Source organism: Chrysemys picta, chromosome 9 (genome assembly GCF_011386835.1).
Source record: "Chrysemys picta bellii isolate R12L10 chromosome 9, ASM1138683v2, whole genome shotgun sequence".
Taxonomy (NCBI): Eukaryota; Metazoa; Chordata; order Testudines; family Emydidae; genus Chrysemys; species Chrysemys picta.
In genome coordinates this window covers 40,163,696-40,186,582 of record NC_088799.1, presented here as the reverse complement: position 1 = coordinate 40,186,582, position 22,887 = coordinate 40,163,696, and the positions used below count along the sequence as shown (strand labels likewise).

At 39.7% G+C, this 22,887-nt stretch overlaps 1 protein-coding gene across 3 annotated transcripts in view; it reads right to left on the bottom strand.

Annotated features, from left to right (window-relative positions):
- Positions 1-284: 284 nt before the first annotated feature.
- The window catches only part of SLC25A36 (solute carrier family 25 member 36), a 62,124-nt gene continuing 39,521 nt past the window's right edge, over positions 285-22,887 (bottom strand). For all 3 annotated transcript variants that reach the window (XM_005282524.5, XM_065558053.1, XM_005282525.4), the window contains exons 4-7: positions 22,283-22,383; positions 11,334-11,400; positions 5,660-5,949; positions 285-4,817 (exon numbers count right to left, since the gene is read on the bottom strand). In XM_005282524.5, the coding sequence (XP_005282581.1) occupies positions 4,624-4,817; positions 5,660-5,949; positions 11,334-11,400; positions 22,283-22,383 (652 nt within the window). In that variant the 3' untranslated portion in view covers positions 285-4,623. The remainder of the gene's footprint in view (positions 4,818-5,659; positions 5,950-11,333; positions 11,401-22,282; positions 22,384-22,887) is intronic.

Below are 22,887 nucleotides of genomic sequence, written 5' to 3'. Positions count from 1 at the left end.
AAGAACTTTAATGTCCATGTAGATTAGACAAGAGCTCGAGTCTTATCTAAATCTCATCCAAAAGCCCCACTTAGCAGTAACTAGGCAGAACCAAGACATTTTCAGAGAGATCACAATTTAAATGCATTGTAGCTTTCAACTATATTTATACTGACACACGATGAAACGATTCATGGGGATTTCCCAGCTAGTTTCTTATTTTTAACCTGAGCTCTTCAGCTAGGTATCAAGTCTCAGATTTTTTTTTTTTTTTAAATCTTGGTCCAACACCACAGACAGACATCTTTGAATATAAGCACATCATTTTATTTTTTAAGTTTAAAATAGTCCAAACAAAAAAAGTTAGCCATATAATATAAATACAGAGTAAACGCACATAGTTTACAGCCAACTACATGTATGCAAGAATAATAGCAAACCTCACATGAACGTTAAAAGATTCTCAGATGGTCATTTGTGAGTGTTTAGCTACAACTCCTACGGCATAATTATGTTCACATATGCAGGGTTTGCAGACTCTCTTAAATAGAACAATTGAAAACATGACTTCAGTTTTTACAGAGTGAGAACTGTATTACAAAAAATTGGAAATTTTACTAGCACACTTCAGTATTTTGCTTGTTTCTAGAATAAAAAACACTTAGGAAGCAATATTTTTTAAAGTGTCTCCAATCTGAATTCTCTGCAAGTAATTTTTTTTAAATGCTACAATCTAAGGAATGTTTCAAATGTGACTATCAGGAGGCAAAATAAAAATAGCAATAAAGCACAAACTGTCATTCTTGAATGTCTTTGAATAAAGAGTAAATATGTGGAGTGTCTCATGTAATCGGAGAACTATATCGGTACAATGTCAAGAGACCTATGGATAGGCTGATGTTTCAGTCATTCGTTATAAAGAAAAATAAAAACCCATCATAAATCACTAGTGTGATCCTACAAAGAACAATGTATGCTAACAAATCAAAGATTAGGGAAAAATAAACAACAGATCTTGCAGTCAGTTTAAGGTTAGGAAGAACTTTCCAGTTGGTACACCAAAACTCACCTTGCTTTGTAACATTCACATTGCACATTAGGATTTCTAAATCCAGGATATTGATGGAGAGGGATATAAAATACAGACCTATCCATTGAAGACTCTCTGTCATGGCTTTCCAAGTTCCAGCCACAAAAACGTACAGTGATAAGCCATTATTTTATAAATATTCTTGTTATATAGTATACTGTAGAAAGACTGAGAATTGTTTAAGACCAGATACAAGTTTAAGTGGAACATGGATCCACTTCTGCTGTGAGCAGATCACACTATAGTGCCACCTTCTGGCTAAAGTGGACATCTGCGGTATTATACAACGTTCCTTGACTCTTAACCAGCTGTTGAGTAAAGTCAAATGGATGTTGGTTTATATATAAATTAGATGGATATGTAAAGTCATTCTCAAATGTTACCCTTTCCATAAAACTTAGATTTAAACTCTGTTAGATAGAAATCATGGTGGTATAACTTAATGTAAACTACATTAAAATAATCAAGAGATGACGACCTAAAAAATCAAAGTACACTCCTCTTTCAACTTTGTAATAAATGGTATTATTGAATGATGCATCTTCTGTTTGCCTCTGTATGCTTTCAAAATAGATACCAAGAAAACTATGTAAAGAATTTCAATATCTTTGGGAAATAATTCAGAGGTATCTTTGTATACTGTGGTAGCTTTATAAACAAACAAAACACACAATTTGGTTTAATTGTTTCTTTGTTACAGAAAAAGTTCACCCCTGAAGAAATTTAAAAGGTTTTGTCTTTGACGGATTAAAACTCCATGAAGAATTGGAACAAGGGGTTGATTGTCTCTCTTCAGCCGATGACAAGGAGAGTAAAGCACAAAAGACAGAACTTTCTACTGAGATATCTCGCCTTTGGAAGCAAGATTCAGTGCTTCTCCCTGCGAGGCATGCACGCACAACCTCGTAGGATAACGGAAGTGATGCATGTGCACTGAAAGCAGACCGGATCTAGTGAGCCAAATTTATCCCTGGAATACGCAGGTACAATTCCCATCGAAACTGTGGGAATTATATCCATTAACTTCAGGGATGAATTTGGGCCTGTGTGCTTGCTAAATCTAAAATTCAGCGATAGCTGAATTGCCTGGATATCTCCTGAAGAGAAATATGTTTTCAATGTAACTCATTCCCCATAATTAGCTATTGTAACATAGCTTTTACTTTATAACCACTTTTGGCTTTCACATTACTGCGCTTAAACTTTTGCTGTTAGTTAAATGCTGGTGCCAGCAGCAAGATCTGAGAAGTCTGGCCACTAATGTTTTGAAGCAGGAAGGCTAGTTGTGAGTAATACAGCATTAGCAGATTTCCCAGCGAGGTCACTGGAAAAACCTCTGAACTGAGGTTTTTTTTAAAATAATCTCCTTGTACTAATAAGAATACAAAGATTGCCAAGGTTAGTCTAAATGTGCGCAACACAGGCTATACTGAGAATACTTCTAGTATTAAAAAACAGGTAAGAATACTCAGTTTCTACGGAAAGCACATCAATGCAGCCAAGCCCCTACTGAATGGGCATAGCAGTGGTGCTTTGTGCTCTACGGTGGCCCTTAAAAGGAGACCCTCTGTTGCTTCTTAAAAGGAGAGGCAGTTATTACGGAGTATTACTAACACCAAGGCTTGCAAGTCTATATTAAAAGATTTCTGCCGTAGTATGATGGACACTACAATGCTCAAAGGAAAATAAAACAAGACAAACTGGTTGTTCAGTATGCATCAAACTTTTATGTATAAAAGTCTCCAAAAATATCTGAACATCGATCCCAGCGATCTACTGCAAACAATGTCTTTTTCTGCACAGGTGTTTGGAAATCAAACCATACACTTAGCTTCAAAAGAATCTGTGTGCACTGAACACTGTTTCTAACTGCACATGACCAATATCGAAAATCTTAAACGGGAGAAAAATCACAAGCCAAAAAAGGCCACAAAGTGCATAAGGAGTCATTTGTAAGATAAAGCCATTGCACACAAACACACAGTTTAATGTTTACTGAAGTACCACACCGGAGGAGTTAATTGCACTGCTTTGTTATACCAGTGTAGTGGCATTTATAGATAGAAAGCTACTGCCGCAAAAATCACTGTGAACATCTCCTCCGAAGGGCAGCAGATTTAATCCTGGAAGTATTCAAGGTCTACGTGTGAGTTTGAAAAGCTATGTAGAATCTGAAACTTATTTCTCATACTCTGGATCTGGAAAACTTGGTAAGTTATGGCAGAACAAGTAACCGAACTAGCTAAGATATGCTGTCAAACATAATGCATTATTCTGTTACTAGTATTACAAAATATCAATTAAAACCAATGCCTGAATATTCAGATAACTGAAAGGACAGAGTTATACGGTTATCTGCAGTTTTGCACCCAGCTTTAGGTTGAAAAACAAGGGATAAGCAACTTTTAAAGGGGAATGTTTAAACAAAATATTCTCAATTACCATCTTCTCCATCACTCTGCAAGTGGCTGGGGTTTCACTGAAAATGATCTACAGCAACTCCCAACTTGTTACTACACAGGAATTTATCTATGTGCTTTCCTATAGCTTTACACATGGTGAAGTATGTGCCCTCCTCCTTTAATCCAGGAGAAGTGTTGGTACTCTAGTCACTAGCTTGCATAAAGCTGTGTTTGATTGAACATTATATATCCTGCATCATGTAAAGCAGGTTCACTTGTTAGAATTTAACACTTCATTAAGACTCCTTAAAGACAGTTCTGCAATTCCAGTGTTAGTAGTGTGGGTCACATTACAGATCAGGTGAGGAGACTCCATGATCTGTTGTAACAGTACATCTTATGGTCTTCCTTAGATTCTAAAAGGGAGCAGAGATCTATGATAATGAAAGCAAGAGGACTCAGTATTGGCATGCTTGGATTTCCAGTCCTGCTAAGAGACCGGTATCCTGCAGAGTTAAGCAATGAGAGCTTCTCACACAACTTTGAACTGTTCTGTTGCTACAAAAGGTGAGATTGAAGTACATTCTATTTTAGGTCCCTGTGCCACATTCCTTGAGATAGTAACACGGGAGTTGCATGCTGCAACTACTACCTCAGTCTCATCATTTGAGACTTCAGATGGAGTTGAATAGAAGTTTCAGACATACAAAGTTATGAATCTATGCTTTCATCTTCCTCACCCTAATAGGTTATTGTACATTGAAACAAAATGTATTGAAGACCAAACATTATGAGTGGAACAAGGCTATCCCTTGCAATAGAATACAATATATAACCCCCTCCTTCCAAATCACTGAAGCTCATGGTTTTGCATCATGTAAATTAACACATGGAGAGAAAATAGCAATTTTGAAGTAAGATGTGTTTAAAGGCATTCCCCTGGGGGAAGCTCCTGTGTCACATGGTCACAAAAGAATCATACAATAAGGCAGCAAATTGCTCATGGTTGCCAATAATCAATCTTCTATTTCGTCCATAGCTGCCTGTTCCTGATAGATAATTTTCTTCTGCCCACCACGTTAGCATTGATATTTGGTGGTCCACTGCAATCTTTTGGTCTTCCATCTTCCTAGAGATAGCCTTGTAACTTTGCTATCCATTCAGTAAGTAGACTACCATTTCATAGGTTGACATCATTATAGCTGTGTTTGGAATCTGTCTGACCAGATGTGTAGTTAGACCACGGTAGAGGGATCCATACCCTTCTTCTCGCACAAGCAAAGATAGTGTCTGGAAGAAAGCTCTGTATTTTGTTCCCTCTTCACGTAGTCTTGTTCGTACCACCTCTGTGTAAAGAAAGTAACACTTGGTTATTTTGGTCATCACATTGCAAAAAATGTAATGAAAACAAATTAATCAATTTAGCCGATAGACTAAACAAGCATAAAACCCTCAACATCGAACACTCTTTAGATAGTCGGTAAAAAAGCCAACATGGCAATTACTGGGGCTGGGAATCTGGAAGAAAAAGACAAGCCATGTCCTTACAAGAGCAAAATAACCTAAAAGTTTAGCTATTTCCAGATGCCCAGTTAATGAGGTGAAGTGATGGTGCTTTGAGTGGCCCAGGTCCAACAAACCACTTAAGCATGTGAGTAATCACATTGTTTCACCTTAAAATTAAGCATATTCTTAAGTACTTTGCTAGATTCAGACATAGTAAGCAGCATTACTGGGGAAAACTGAGCAAAAGAACAGCACAGTGAAAGATTGGAGGAGATCTTGCTGACATATCTCCCTAAACATTAAAAAGGAAAAGCAAGAGCTCGGTTGGTTACTTACTTGAAACTTACTCAAATAATGAGCATAATATAGGGGTCCAAATGAAGCCGCATGTCCCTGAACCTGTATGGACTGGATTACAGCAGTTCCCTGGTATACATTAATGTTATTGCTCAAAGGGGTCAGACTAAATATCTGTTTAGAAATACTGTAGCCTCTGGTTGACTTGCTGAATCAGAAATTGGCCATGCCAATTTTCTAAATCAAACAATAGACAGAAGTGTAGCTAAAACAAAGTATTCCTTTACTGGGACCTGATCCAGAGAATGATAGACATCAATCAAAAGGCTCCTGCTGACTTCTTTGGGCTTTGGCTCAGGCTCTTAAGGAACACGCTTGCCCTTACCATGTGGATATGCTATAGATGTGGCACAGGTTTTGGAAGTGGCAGCAGCCATCATCATTCCAACAAAGTCTGAAGCTTCTTTTACAGATTCATCCTCACTGTCCATGCTAGAAGCAGTCTTAAATTCCAGTAGTTTTCGCTTAATACTCTCGTAAATAACAAAATGAATAACAGTTTCAGATATGCCTGCATAGGAGGCCGACATTCCTCTGTAAAAGCCTTTAATTCCATCTGAATGATAGACTTTTCGGACACATTCGAACGCACTCATTCGCTTTTCTCCACGATTCCTGAAAGAAAAGGAACATTGAACTGGTTCACAATAATCATTTTAAATGATTAATTACACAATGTTTTGCTATAAACACGAGTCCTTTGGAAATAGCTGGCAAATCAATGCAAAGATGTTCCAATTCAAAAGTGTTTTAAGAACATGCACAATTTCAGAACACAAGTTGTTTCATTGACTTCAGTATTACACATGCTTAAGTACTCTGCTGAATCGGGGCCAAAGGATGTACTGAACACAAACGATTGTGGAGTCTCAGACAAGTCTCCAGCCCTCCTCATCTTCAAGGTTCGAAAATCAGCCTAAACCAGAGACAATCAAGATATATAAATGCGTGACCATTAGAAAGTTAAGACTAAGGAACTGAAAGCCCCAGTTGCCTACAGTATGTTACTTATTACAGGACAATAGCTTAATGTTCAAAGGGAGCAAACAAACCATTAAACAGTAGTTCATTATATAAACTGATCCCACTAAGCCACAACGGAGGTCAAATAACTGTGCACATTGGGTTGAGCAGATTTTGTACTTGTAGGACAAAAAAGTTTTAGTCCTCAACATCCCCAACTTGCAAATGTAAGTTCAGCTGATCATTTATATTAGAAAATAAAAGTGTGCATGTGTATATACCACATGGATCAGTTAATAATGAATTAATTTAATAAACTTGTTCCCACTTGCTATGTTTCACACGGTACAAGTGGAGAAAACACACTTAATATGGAGTTATACAGAATGAGTATGAATCCACAATTCACTGGCTACCTGCATCACTTAAATAGATTCTGTCACCAGAGGTCTCTTGTAGGATTGAGTAAATTATACAAAATAATGCAGGACATTGCCCTTTAACTACTGCTAGAGACATTTGGGACTATATTTTGTTTTATGTTGTCCCGACGCCTTTCTGAATTAAGGCATATGAACTCTGGCCTATATAGAACAGTTCCTTACCTTACAGTAACTGTGATTCTTCCAGAGGTTTTGTCTGTGTGGATCCCTACTTCAGGAGGCTAGCAAGCAGGGCCCACATGCAAGGTTGAATTTAACTGCCACTAGCTAAAGACTTAATGTAAAACTGATGACCCAAATTTTGCTTCTGATCTGGAGGCCAGGTCAATGATGTTTAATAAAAACAAGAGGATTACTCCAGGTGGTTGTTTTGCATGTTTCAGATGCAGGGATATTTCTGAAACATATAGAGGCTGCAGCCTGGGCTTTAGTGGAGTGAGTCTTGATGTCCTCCTGCCATTTGGTGTCAGACAGAAATACACGGTGTAATCCATTTAGATAGGCTTGTCTTTGAACTACCTGGCTTAATGTCATAAAGAGGTGAGGGCATTGTCTAAGTGTACAGCTACACTAAAGCAAGGAGCCAGCATCCCAGCCTGGGCAGACAGACTAAAAATATCAGTGTGGACATTGCAGCATGGGTGGCAGCTTGGTCTAGCCACCCCAGCTTGGCACACCTCGGCCCAAGCCTAGAACCCCTCCTGCAACCCAAATCCCTCATCCCTGGCCCCACCCTGGAGCCTGCACCCTCAGCCCAGAGCCCATGCCCCCCTTCCACTCCTCAAACCCCTGCCCCATCCTGGAGCCCCCTCCCACCTTCCGAACCCCGTGGCCCCACCTTCCAGCCCAGAGCCCCCTCCTGCACCCCAAGCCCCTCATCCCCAGCTTCCCCCCCCCCCCCCACAACACACCCCAATTCCCTGTCCTAGCCTGGTGAAAATGAGTGAGTGAGGGGGGATGGAGTGAGCAGGGTGGGGCCTTGGGGAAGGGGCGGGGCAAGGGTGTTCAGTTTTCTGCGATTAGAAAATTGCCAGCCCTAACCCAGCTCTCCGTCACCATAGAGACTATTCAGTGCAGGATCAAGCAAAACTAGTGTAAGTCTGTCTACTCACGCAGGGAGGCATATTCCCAGTTGCAGCGCAGAGATACTTTAAAAGTTCTCATTTTATCCAGATAATGTAATAGGGCCCTGGTGATGTCCAGATAAAAGAGAGAACAGAACATCCAAAGACAGTTTCAGGGACAGCTCAGTCTGGTTTGGTTGTGACTCTGAACCTTTATCTAATCTGCTGCCTAGATGACTGTGTAGAAGGGCTGGCACCTGTAGAAGGTGGTGGTTTCCTACAGGAGAATCTCGGAGGGTAATCCATAGGTCACTGCTGGGTGTAGCTAGGTGGTCTGAGGCTGAGGTATAGATCCCCATTGATATTAACACAGCCCTGGAAGCTTTTAGTGAATGCAATGTGTGTTCAGTCAAAGTGCTGAACAAAGCAAAGGGAAATTCTCAATCATATTCTGTACCTTCCTTGGAATACCTGAGGCTTGCAGCCAGGACACCCTTCACATTGTTACTGCAGAGGCCATGGACCAAGCTGCAGTATCCCATCTGAAGCATCTGACTGCCTGAAGAGCAGTTTTCACTACTAGTTGTCCCTCTGATTATGGATTTTAACTCTCCCTTGAAGGAGTTTGTTGAGAAAGGGAGATACCTTGTCCCACCTCAGGATTCCTACTTCAGGGATAACTCTGGGTAATTTGTTATACAGTTATTGAACAGAGGCAAAAGAATAGGCTTTCCTACCAAAGAAACTGATCTTTTGGGGATCTTTACCCTTGTGAATTGCTCTGACAGGATCTAGCTGCTAGCTGTCTCTTGTACCAAAAGAGTACAGAATTATTTGAAACTCCTTTCGGGAAACATATATTTTCTCCATCCTCTTTGCTATATGGGCAAGGGTAACAGAGTTCTACTACAGACTTTTAATTGATTCTAGGGTGCCCTCGTTTACGGACAGTGCTAACCCGCTTGGACAAGTGGAGTACAAGACATCGAGCAGCTTATGGGCCTTTTCTTCGATTACTGGTGCCTGAATTTCAGCTATACAAGAGCATTTCCTGAAAGATTTGAAAGTCATCACCGGGGCTAATGAGAGCACCTCATCAGGAGGCAACGATGATGGCTGATTAGGCCATTGTGAGGAAGCCAGTGGTTTAAAATGTATATCACTGGCTGAAGGGGATGAACTGTCTTCAAACTGCAGGGAGCAGGGAAATGAGGGGAATTAGACCATCAAAATACAGGCAGAACTTACAGCCCAATGGTTTTGGATCTGTCATTACGCGTGGCAGTGGCACAGTGTGCCAAGTCAAAGTTGTAAAAGGGTTTGGGGGTGGGTTTTTGAGTAAATAGAAACAAAAAGGGAGAGAATATACAGTAGGGAATCGAACCCTGGCTGAGCTAAGCTAGGGAAATGCTATAGTGAGGTGGTGGACACTGCTGATTCCACCCTGCTGCCACAGACAATAAGTGAAACTAGGGGTGGTTGTGTCTGCTCTGCTTTTATACCGTTGGATAGGGATGGAGGGAGGACAGAGATAAGGACATGAATGGTACAGACATGGTCCCAAGGGACACTGTCATTTAAAGATTCTGATCCCACATGCATGATGTACATACGCACCTGAAGTGGAGATCCACACAGACAAATACTTGAAGAAGAAATTGTCCTTTCAATGTGCAAGATGCACAAGTGCATAAATGTGGATAGCGTATTTTACTCTATGTATCTACTCGGCAATATCACCTTGGAAGACCAGAACAATTTCCTTTTGTGCACCGCAAACACTGAGTCAACTCTTGCTCCGACTGAAATCAATGGGAGTTTTATCATTGACTTCAGTGGAAGCATCATCAGGCCCATCATAGCAGCCACTGATTTGAAGGGTTGTATTCTCTGCCTGAAATAATCACTGGATTGTAATGATTGGAAATGTAAGGGGAAGGACAAAACATTAAGGCACCTGCTTAAATACTGTGACTGTCAAAGAATAAGTCACATTTAAGTTGCACCCCTTTTAGCATCCCTTTCCCCATGTAAACACAAGAGTCTCATACAGGTACACCAATGTCCTATACATTGTACATCTGAGCAAAACCAAGCAATTCACTTGGCATTTTAGTGATAGGTTTGGGACTAAAATGCCACATTGATACTAGAATAAATGCACTAAACAAGTTTTCAAATATGAGAGTAGATACATTTGGAACCTCAGCCACAAGAGGTAAAGGGGATTAAAATACATCTACCCAAAGCACCATCCACCATAATCCAACTATTCTACAATTTTAATGTGAAGAGACTTCTATAGAAACAGAGGACCAAAGTTGATTTGATCTTACAGATTTTGCTTTTATTTGAAGTTGGCTGCTGCAGGTGACTTCGTGGACTTGTGCTGATATTTACTCTAGGTCTTGTACTTTGTTACTGCACTGATCCTTCTCGCAAAGAGTGATAACATTAATGTTTCTTACATTTCCAATTCAAAGAAAGATAAAGATACCGGGTAAAATGTTTGTAAGTGCCTAGGAGAGAGACAAAGTAGGTGAGGTAATATTTTTTATTGGACCAATTTCTGTTGATGGAAGGAACAAGCTTTCGAGCCACAAAGAGCTCTTCTTCAGGCCAGGGGAAGGAAGCAGAGTGCCTATGTCCCTTAGGAGTCTAAGTCCATTTATTAGGTTTCCTAAGTATTTTAGGTGCTTTACCAGTAAACTATATCAGAAAGAAAAGGATGAATGATTCATTCATTTCTATGCTCTCCTTACTCTCCTGTGCTACAAGTGAAAACCAACTATATTTGGTGTTCTTTGCTACTCTGCGGAGCAGTTTGTTGAATGTGTTTGCATGAGGGTATGGAAAGAAGGGCATGATAGTGGTGTGAAGTTTATAGAAAAAGGAGGGATTGTAAACAAGTCAAAGTGGCTGGAGAGAGAATGTCATATCAGATCAAGCCAAGTCTCTCCCAGATGTTCTAAGTGGATATGGGTCAGGAAAGAGATGCGTGTTATTTTCCAGCCTAACTAAATAATATAAAATAAGCCATCCTTTATCACAGTATCTATTTATGATATAAACCAGAATCCAGCCAATTTTGATTGAGCAGTCTGCTATAGAACCGCTTCTGGATCAGTGAAACCAATTTTTCCCTTTTATAAGCAAGCTCACGATACAGAAGATTAATAAAAAGAATACAAAACTACCTGCTTCAGGGATTCAATTAAGTAAGCAAACGTTTCATTAATGAGATTGAGATTGTTTAAAGCACTGTTAGTTTTGGAAATGGTCAAAGAGTGCTAGCCACTAGAATACTGTAGTACCTCCAGGCAACATCATACCACCATCCAATTAAACTACTGGGAAAAGGACAGTGTGCATCTCAGAATCAGGTTAACGTGTGGCCTTACCAACTGAAATCCTGACTAGAAAAACCACTCTCAGTTTAGAGGAGAGAATCAATTTTATAGCATCCTTCTATTTCAATTATTAGACAATAAAATTGGTAAGCAATCCTAGTACGAAAAGGGTTCTTTACCTTGCATCGAGCTGTAATCGCGTCTTTATTAGCCAAATAGGATTGGTCGCTGTGATTGCAGTAAAACCTAAACAAATATTTAAAAGAAAATTAGGTTTGATAATGTCATGAAAAACACAAACTTAGTTAAAAGTTAAATGTACACAATAAGGTACAGTCCATGAGAAAAAAAAAAAAAAACCTCAGACTATACTGATTTTTAAAAATGTTTCTGTTGTAGGCCTCTACTGATATTTTATTACTTTTACAAGTGCACAGAGCCAATAAACTCCTCCCCGCTTTTTTTATTTTACACTGACATTTCATACGTTCAATTCTTAGCAAAAAAGTTCTCCATATAAAAAAATTTCCCAATTGTACATATTTCTCTGCCAATCTATTTATACACATCCCTTTTTGACACCTTTGAACAGCAAGACTAGCTAGCTAAACTGATATTAGTCAATTAATTTGGAAACGTTTTAATAAAAACACATTGCAAATGTAACTGAAGTGAATTGAAATAGTATAAAAACATTCTCTGCAGATTTAATTTACTACCTGAAATACAATCTGAGTTTAAAAGCATGCAAACTGAATGTCTACTACGATGCAGCTAAAAGGCACAGAATTACTGTATATTAAAGACATTTTAATATTGAACTATAACAAATACTTAAATTGGAGAGTTTATTAATAGTCCAATGTTTTATTTAGAATTCAAAAACAAGGATTGTTGGTTGGCCCCAGGAATACTTGTACAAGCATACAAACGTTAAAATTGTTTTTAAAAAATGGATTGCATATCTACTACTAACTAGTCAGACAGCAACTATTTGGGTTTGCATTAGGGCTAATTCTAAAAGATTTTGTTTTCTGTCCACTTTGAAAAAAAAAAAAAAAAAAGACAAAAGGAAGAGCTTCTCTTGCTCCTGCACAACCAAGCAGAGTCAGATGTAACTCTGGATAAATTTACTTTTGTAGTACCATACATGCACCATTAATCAGGTGACATGTCTGCAGGAGGGAACAGAGCAAGGGAAGAGCTGGACATTTGCCAAGCAGCAAAAGATAATTTTGATACTTTGTGCTTCCTGAGTGACACACACTACTTGCATATCACTATACAGTCTCCTGCCCGCCTGCAAGCAGATGGGCTCAAGGGCCCGGGAAAGTGTCAAAGAGTATCTTGTTCAGTGCATTTCTGATGCACACCTCAGCTACACAAAACAGGGCTTTGATAAGTTTAAGAAGATCATTTACAATTACACATATTTAAGCAGAACTGCTTGCATACCAGTTACTTCTGTTCAATCACCATCTATGTTTACACTGAAAACTTGTACACAAATGACTGAAGTACTCAAAAACAGAAATGCCAAAGGATCTTAACTGTTTTAAAAATTTATTTTGGAGTTTTTTACATTTTTTAAAATAGATTATTAAATCCTAATTTGAGATCTCAAATTACACTACAAAAATAACCTTAACTATCTATGCTTCTTAACAGCTACTAAGTTCATTCAAATACCTCCAAAGATATAGCTGCAGAGCTGTGCCAAAGTTGTAGAAAACTAATAAACACAATTTAATGTCTCACTTACAAGTCAATGTGCTTAAACAAACTCCTTCAATGCCCTCCCCATTAAATATCTTCATATTAACTTGCATTTTGAAAGTTACTAGTGCATACACCTAAAACGTAGATCATAAGAGTACTTTTATGAGGATAATTTGATTTTCTGTTTAACTAAACAAGCGCAAGTGCCTTGGGGTTGCTGTATGCACAGTACTTTAAACCTGTGCAGGAAGTGTAAAATGTTATCAAAACAGAATGGTAGTATTTTACACCCAGTTTGCACATCTGTAAATAACTACACAATATAGAAGGAAATGGAGAATTAGACCCAGTTAGCTTTAGTGATGGGTCAGAATGGCCCTAAAAGGGCACGGTGTAAAATATCTGTAAAAAGAAAATCGCCTTAGAAACAACTCTTATTACAAGAGTATGTCCCTCTTATACCAATTTTACACAAGTGCAACTTCACCCATTTCACTGGAGTTACTCCTCATGCTAATGTAAGAAGTGGAGGGTAACCAATCCCTTTATATATTCTTAAATTTCTATAACACTATTTATTATCACTAACAGAATTTGCTTATTCACTACCTTAAATCATAATCCTTCCACAAGAACATCACAATGGGTTGTGGTTGAAAGGAATTCATTTTTAAGCCAAAGATTTTGATTTAAGATGGAGAAATAAGACGAGGGGCATGTGAACTTTCAGGAAAAAAAGATCTCTTTTCCAGAAAAATACTTTCAGTTAAAAGGAACACTAAACAGTAAAACACAGGGCCAAATTCTGCTCTTAGTTATACCACCGTTAATCTGAAGTATAGGCACTAAAAATAGGAGATTTACATGAATGTGTAGAGCCCTACCAAATTCACAGTTCATGTCAGTCAATTTCATGGCTACAAGGTCTTAAAATTCAGTTTATATCTGAAATTTCATGGTGTTGTAATCGTGGGGATCCTGATTCAAAAGGGAATCGTGGGGGGGGGGGGGGGTCCCAAAGCTGTTGTAGGCGGGTTGCAGGATTGCCATACTCATATCAGAGTTTCCTGTAGCTGGAGGAGGCTCCTGAAGGTGGAGGTAGGTCTCATCTAACCAGTGCTGCTGGGAGTGCCCCACCCAGGGGCTCCTAGCTGCCAGTCAGGGCAGTGGTGGATTAACGTATGGGCCCATGGGGCCCTGGACAATTGGAAAAAGATTGCCACAGCCCTGGAAGGAGCTGAAGCCCCAAGCTCGGGCAGCCCAGGCAGGAGCCATGGGGGCAGCAGCCCTGAGTCCAGGCACCCTGAACCCCATCTGGAGCCACCAGGGGTTGGGTGGGGGGCAGGGAAGCCTGGAGCTCGGACAGGAGCTGCGGAGGGTGAAAGCCCCAAGTCCCAGCTGGAACCGTGGAGAATGGCAGCCCCCAGCCCAGGTCCCTGAGCAGGAACCTCAGTCATTACACCCCCAGCAGGAGCCACGGTGTTGGGGGGGGGCAGCAGCTCCAAGCCCAGGCACCCATAGCCGGGCAGGAGTCTGGGGGGGCTGGCAGCTCCCAGTCCAGGTCCTGAGCCTGGGCAGGAGCCACAGCCACTACACCCCCAGCTCCAGCAGAAGCCACAGGCGGCAGAAGCAGCCTGAGCACCCAGAGCCCCAGCAGGAGCCACACGGGGGCGGCGGTGGGGCGGAGCATGGAGGCGGTAGCAGGTGGAAGCCCCAGCACTAGGATGCCCTGAGCCATAGCAGGAAACACAGGGAGTGACAGCCCCAAATCCGGGCATCCCGAGCTCCAGCAAGAGCCGCGGGGGGGCGGGAGGCAGCAGCCTAGAGCCCAGCTCTGGGGCTGCTGCAGCGCAGAAGTGTATCACCCTCACTTCTACGCTGCCTGTGGAGGTGAGTCTGATCTCCCCCCATAACAGCCATGCAGGGGAAGGACAAGTCCTGTCCCTCCCCAGCCTGGCTGATTTCAGAGAGATCAGATTTCATGGGAAGGGCTTATTTCATGGTCCATGACTGTTTTTCATGGTCGTGAAATTGGTAGGGCCCTACTAATGTGAGAGCAGATTCTGGTCCAGTGACTCAGATTTATAAACTTTCACTTACACACTAAATTTTAAAATCGGACAGCAAGACAAAGGTATTTCACTTGCCCCTGGTATTTATTTACTTTCCTATTTAATTAAATGCTTCTATAATAAAAAGGATATGCCTGTGTTACCACTAGATTGTATTTGTAATAATTATTTACTCCCCCCAAGGCTCCTCCTGTCCTAGTGACCCAAGACGATCAATCTCACTGGGTTCAGGTAAAGCTCTTGGCCCCAGACCCATATGGAGGAGGTAGTGGAGATGGAGGTGCAATATCTGAGTAGGAGGGGCTGGAATCACTGTCCCTTCCCCCTAGGGCAGAAGCAGGCATGGCCCTTGTTAGTCATTTGGAAAAGATGCAGTTTAACTCCACCCACTGCTGACCTCTGTCCATTGTCAATACATGCAGGCTGAGATGAGACATAGCTAGGTCCCATCCTGTCTAGGAATGCCCATTCTAAGCTGTTCTGTGAAATGTTCTTTGTTGTATTTAACTTACGGGCTTTCCTATACTCATCACCACAGTATTAGAGCACCTCAAATAATTAATTAACTTAGCCTTACAACAGCCCTGTGCGGTAAGGAAGTATTATTCCTATTTTAAAGGCTGGGAAATTGAGGTACAGAGAGGTTTAAGGCCCAACCTTGCAATCAGTGTCCAATAATTGTGGGTATCCAATTTGAGGCCTGATTTTCACAAGGTACTGAGGGTAGGGGGTACTTCTGAAAAATCAGACCCTGTAGGCCTCAAGTAAAGCACTCAAAAATGGAAGCATTCAAAATTATTGGACACTTGATAATACACGCCTAAATAATTTGTCTTATGTAACAAAGGAAGCCTGTGGCAGAGCTTCTGTTAAGAACAAGACACCTACAACTCCCCCTCTGTGCCAGAGTAAGGTAGGTGAGTAGGTGAGCATGTTGTGTGTGGCTCCCTAGGCCTAGTGTCCTCCATTCTCTCATGTGGCTTTTACTCTCAAAATGTAAACAGTATGAAATGTTAGAGTATCAAAGTTTTAACTGAGTAATTCATAAGTTAGCAACAAGTGAATGTTGTCGCTTGATAAAATATCCTATATTTTAGTTTTATGTGAGTTTTGTAAGAGAATACTAAATGGACAGGTAAGAGAGTTATGTTGATCAGCACCTCTGATATTTTGTTGCCTGCTGCCTAGTGCCTTTTGCAAATTATATCTGAATTTCAGATTGAAACAATTATTTAAGTTTATCTCTGGAGCCAAACAATTGACCAAGAACTAAAAACAGGTAAGATCCCAGGTATTCCTATTCTGCATCATCTTTGAAAGTTTGGCTTTATTCATAAGACAATTGCAATTGACACAGATGCACGTGAATATGTAATGCTGGATTAAAAATCCAAAGTAGTAAAATAAAACAAACCAACCAACCAAAAAAGAAAGAGGTAAAAGAGGAGGATGTTTTTGATACATTATGGCAACATAGGATATCAGCTGCAGCATTTTAAATGCAGCTATGATATACTTTGAAAAATCAAATGTCCTGGCTATAGTCAACAAGGGACCTTTAATTAGCCAACATGGCTAAGTAAATCGCAGCTATCAGTGAAAGGTATTTTCCACCTTTCCCTGAACTGCACTGAAAAAAAAATAACTCTACTCCAGAGTTAAAGAGAAGTAATGTTTTCGCACAGTGCACATAAATTGGAATTCAGATAACAAAAGTGCATTCCCCTTATTTGGTGTATTTAATAGATATTACAAACCCAAAGTGTGGTTCTTACACTAGAGGCTGCAAGAGACGCTCAGTTCAGTACTCACGAGGTTTAAGTTAGTCCATATTTCTGCAGGAAGTGACCTGCGGATGGGGAGCATGAGATGACACGATCTCACTCTTTTCACGGGAGAAATGTACAGTAAATGCCTAAAATAGACACAGGCTTTTCTGTATCATAACAACAAGCAGTGACCTCATCAGACACATGTGTACAAATTGAATCCCATTGGAAGGATTTGTGAATTAGTTACTGTGAGATCTAACTTTTTCAGGTTAAAAGTTTAGAGAAAAAAAAGAAAAAAAATCAGACAGGCCACAGATATTAAAATATTTTTGTAAAATGTACTGAGTACTGAAATTTCTGCCATTTGCAGCAGTTCAAATTTACAGCTTGTAAATACTTACCTATAATCATCATACTTAAAAAAAACAAAAACAAAAATTCAGTTAAAAAATGCTAACCTTGTCACATCGAGCTGAGAAAATAGTTAGATGTATTTCGAGATCAGGGCCAGGCTTCATATTGCCAGAAGTCACTGACATCAATGGGTTAATGACCCACAAATATATTTATTTATTTGCTATTCATTCAACAATACTCTGTCCATACTGATTAGTTTAAATCACAAAACCAAAATGTTTCCCAACTATAGTCAATTAATATCCAATTGGACACAAAAATTTATTACAAACTGCATTTTGCTCCTGCATTCCAGGCTCAAACAAGGTTTACTGACTCTGTTCCTCAACTGTGCCAAGATTTGCAATTGTACTCCATTTAAAACTAACTTGTGGATCATTTTTAAAATAAAAAAATGCAAGACAGACAGACCGACAGACAAAACCCAAGGAGGATTCTAGCCTCAGTTACATCAACAGGGTTGCACAAGTGTAACCGAGAGCAGAATTTATATGGTGTGCTAAATCCTTAGGTACAACCTTGGAACAGAGAAGGAACTAACTTTGGAACAAACAAACATCTTTTCAGACACAAAAAATATCCTTATTTTGTTTCCATTAAGGAATGTTTTCTATATGGTCACAGTCTAAGTATGAAGAAAGAAAAACCCTCATGATCCACTGGACTGGAAAGAATGCAGTACAGTTGTATGTTATAAAAATCTTTGTTCATAGAGAAGTGTAATATTTTAGGAATGAAAGTGATGTGAACTGTATGTTGGAAGCCTGTATACAGTAACAAGGAGGATCTCCCTGAAAGCCTAAACAGGTGTCAATTTCCACTTGTATACCATTTCCATTACTAATAGAGGCCAGTAGCACAATTTATCTGCCACAGAATAAAAGTGACTGCTGTTGATTTCAGTGAGTTACTTGTATCTTGTAAAGGGAGAGGCAGGCCTAGGAATCATAAGCCTTAAGTTATACTGAACATTTTCTTAAAGAGTGAAGAAGGTACCTTAACTTCTTCTTGCTCCTAAAATATCATGTACAGAGGACAATTCTTCCACTCGTTGTTTAAACTTTTAGGATCAAATTCTAACCTCAGCTACCTGCACACAACTTTATTTGAAATCACTGGAACATAAACACATGCTTAAATGCTTTGCCAAATCAAGACTCTAGGCCCTGGTCAGACAAAGGGCTTCACAGAAATCATCATAAGTCCCATGATTAAAAGATATAGGTACTTATCAAATTGTGTACTGCACAGTATACTGTTAAGCAACGAATAAAGTTCTTTTCTTGAGCTACAACTAGAGGTTATATTCAAGAAAAATTAAAAGACAAGTGTCTTGAATTCTCCTTAAAGGAGGATATCTATGCCAAACCATTGCCTTATTATTTATTATTAATCATTATTATCTATGACAAATCAATGGATACATCATCATTTCAGAAGACAAGCTGCATGGTACAAAAGCAGCATATGGTCTTTAAATTTTAGAAGCTTTTTGTACCAAAAAGTACCACCTGAACAGAAAAAGTGTGCTACAGTAACTCCTCACTTAAAGTCGTCCCGGTTAACGTTGTTTCGTTGCTGATCAATTAGAGAACATGCTTGTTTAAAGTTGCGCAATGCTCCCTTATAAAGTTGTTTGGCAGCCGCCTGCTTTCTCCACTGGTTGCACAAAGAGCAGCCCATTGGAGCTAGCTGGTGGGGGCTTGGAACCAGGGTGGACAGGCAGCCACACTATCAGCTCCCTGCTCCCCTAAGTTCCCTGTGGAGCAGCCGCCCAGCAGGCTATCAATTGGTGGGCAGCTCAGCTGTCCTTCCCCACACTGCTGTGTGCTGCTCCTGTCCTCTGCCTTGGAGCTGCTCCCAGGAGCCTCCTGCTTGATGTGCAGAAGGGGGGGAGGGGAGAGAGAGGAAGAGCTGCTAATGTCAGGGTGTCCCCCTCCCTCCGCTCCCGTATCCCCATCTCCACTGCAGGGGGGAGGAAGGAGAGACACTACAGGGCTCAGGACAGAGGGAGCTTGCTGGCAGTAGATGCTTTCTCAATTTGCTAATCTACTTAAAAAGGCAATGTACTTAGAGTGGGGTCAGTGTACTTAAAGGGGCAACACGTGTCTCTCTCTCACACACACACACACACACACACACTCTCACAGAGGGGGGGGGGAGGTGTCTGTCTCTCTCTGCCATGCTGTCTTCCTCCCTCCCCCCTCCATTCCTGCTACCTTATAGAGAGTGTGAGGCTGCATTAACAACGTGTTGACCCTTGAGGGCTCAGCCAAGTGCTAGTTCATCATTTAGCAGTAAGGCATTCCCTGGGAAATAGCCCACCCTCTGACTTCCACCTCAACCAAGATTCACAATCATCATTGCTGTGTACAGTATTAAATTGTTTGTTTAAAACTTATCGTGTGTGTGTGTGTGTGTGTGTGTGTGTGTGTGTATGTGTGTGTGTATATAATCTTTTGTTTGGCAAAAAAAAAATTTTTTTTCCTTGGAACCTAACCCTTCCATTTACATTAATTCTTATGGGGAAATTGGATTCACTTAACATCATTTCACTTAAAGTAGCATTTTTCTGGAACATAACAACAACGTTAAGTGAGGAGTTACTGTATGTGAAATTGCTTAATTCAGTTTACTACTGAAACCAATGACAGCTACAAAAATATATATCTAAGTTGGTCAATTTTACTATTTGGTGGAACAAGTAATTTCTCTGATTATCATATAATTTAAGTAAGAAAACAAATCATAAGTTTTTAATACGAGACAATTTCAAGAGGCTAACAAATTAGTACTTAGAGGTTTACAATTCTGTCCCTAGGATTTACTGCATTCTTAATTTTCAAGTTACTATGCATTGTACGGCAATACAAATCTTGCAGGCAAAATTGTTAATAGCTGATTTTAGTGCATTCTCTCAAAGACATTATTAGAATTACAAAATGACAAGGTTAGCATTTTTCTATAAGCTATGTTAAATTTTAACTATGGCCCTTTATAGTAGTTATCAGCCTAATGCCTAATGTACTAAGAATCAAGAGATTATTCAGATTTAGCACAGAACTTTGTTTTACATGGCTTCTAGAGAATTTCTAGAGCATACTGAACTAGGCTATTTCAATAAAGAAAGAAAATTTGCTACCTTCAGTGTGAATCTGCATGGGGCATTCAGTTTCACCAACCATGGGTTTAGGTGCATAACTGCAAAGCTAAATGTTAATGCTCATCAGTACTGCATGAGTACTCTGATACAATAATGTCAAGAAAACAGCCACAGAAATGGGAGAAAGTGTTCTCAGTAATTAAACTGGTGTACAATATGCACCTCCAAATGTAACCACAAAGAGGCGGACGGCTACTAAGGCTCTAGGATGTTCATCCAGCACCCGATAATCATGAAGGCAAATCACAGTATCAGCCTTTGGGGTAGGAAACAAAGTCAATGAACAGATACAAAACTAACTGACAAACCCAGAATCAGTATCTGCATGCGGATTGGGAAAATCGCTTCTGTATATATTTACAGAGGTTCTTTTCATCAGGAAGCAATGAGTACAAGACCATCCAAAGATAAGGGATATTCAGAACCTACATTTATTTGCAGGATTGCATACATTATATATGTGGTCTTCAATTAAAAAGAAAAAAAAGATTGCTAATCCAGTTTCATGTCTTCAGCTCCTTGTCAAGAGAAAAATAACATTTCTTTAAAATTCTGAAGAAAAAAAGAACACAGGTAATCGAAAAAGCTTTAACATAAGCAGGGTCTCTGAAGCAGTTAATTGAGTGGGATGAATTGTAATTAAGTTAAGTTTTCTTTGTTCTCTCTTCCTCTTCAATCCTTCTCACCCATAAAACCCACAGCCATGTGATGCAGAGATACTTTATTATCTCCAGGAAGGCATTAGTTCCATGCCTTTTCTATTTTTAAAAAACCTCAAACTACTGGCCTTAGGGGGCACCTCATTCTATCATGGAAAGATTACACCACTATTTATCTCTCTTGGATTTCTCTGTGGCACCCATCACTGTATTACATAAGCACAGATCTAATGCCACTTTGGTCTCCCACCTAGATACTGAATTCTATGTGCCACAGTCAATTATCTGCGTTAGGACATTCCAGGGTTTTCCACATTGATCCACTGGTCTATTAACTACATATTTAACTGCACATTTGCTATTCTTAAAGCCCAAAACATAGACAAGCAGTATCATATATTGATTACATAATTTGGTGTGAGTTAGCCAATTTCATTTATGTTATGCGTAAGCGGCCAAAGTTCAGCCCTAAAATATGGATAGAATAAATAGTATTTTTAAAATATTTTGTTTCCCCCCCATGAGCAGCAGGTATGGTCTAGCAGGTGATATTTGTGCTTCCTTACCACAATTTTGCCAACCTGACTTTTCATACCCCTGGTTTACCTCCCCCAAATAGAGATTATGAACCAAGTATCATTGAGTGGCAGCTCTGTTGCGCTGGTGGAAATACTTTAGGGACTACATTTAAATGATGGATCCATTTCATTCTGGATCTATCCAAGTCTGATTCTATAGTTTCAGAGGTGCTAGGCCAATATATTAATGTACTCTGCAAACTAATTTGTAATCCCTCTTCCAAGCCACAATCTAGGTTACTTAACACTAAAGAAAACTTGAAATATTTTAGCATTTGAACATGGGACAGAGGTACACTTTACCAAGACCTATCAGCATATTTCAGAGAAGCCAAAACATGTAGCATATAAAAATAGTTGTAACAAAAAAAAAAAAAAAAAAACACAAGGGGGAAAGAATACATTTTTGTCTCCATAATTTTACAGTAATGTAGACAACATTGTTTATAGTTTGCTAAGCAAAAATAATTACTAAATGCATGCCAGTTTTCCTAGAGAAGCTTGTTCACGCATACACAGTTACAGACACCCATTAACATAAAGGGTAAGTTTTATGCATTCGGTCTCAAGCTGGCTTCCCTATTTAACATTGGGGGGAGGAGAGGAAAGAAGCACCTACACAGATATCTAGCTACTACATCCAGAATCATTCAGGCACTTCTTATTTTTACAATTTCACATTCATCACAGCCTCTCAATCATTAGCAAGCCTCTAGAATAAAGAGGGCAAAAAGTTACAGATCCTCACCTGCCACTCCAGCTGAAATCATGTGTACCTGGGTAGAGTCTGGCTCAAAAATACTGTTCAACTTTTCCTTGCAATTTGAGTAAGCAGCAAAGTATATTGCTCTAAAATTAGAATAAGATTCAAGTTATATTATTGTATCTTATGCTCAGATGTACCTACAAGTAGTGCTAATGTATGAGACACACTGGCTTCATTATACTACTGTACTGCAAGCAGATGTTAGCTAATCACTAAAATATACTTGCTATACAAAAAGCTGTTCAAACTATAATTCTGCAAAGCAGTTGGAATATTTAGGAATGATGAAACAGAATTAAGAAAAAAAATTAAAGGAATGGGGTCAATTTACAATCTTCATATCTCATTACCTCTGTAATGCATCCAATCCCCATGGACCTCAAAGAGAGAGGAGGTGTGTGTGCATAAGAGGAGATTGTGAACCTGGAGTACTAATGTCTCTGGGTCATGCTGAGTGGCAATGCTTTGCTTAATTTGCAGATGGAGTTGTTACTGCAGACACCTCTAACAATGCAGTGTCAAGCAGTGCTGTCCGTAAACTCATTTTAATGGCATTACCAAATGACAGAACAAGTAAAACGTTTGTA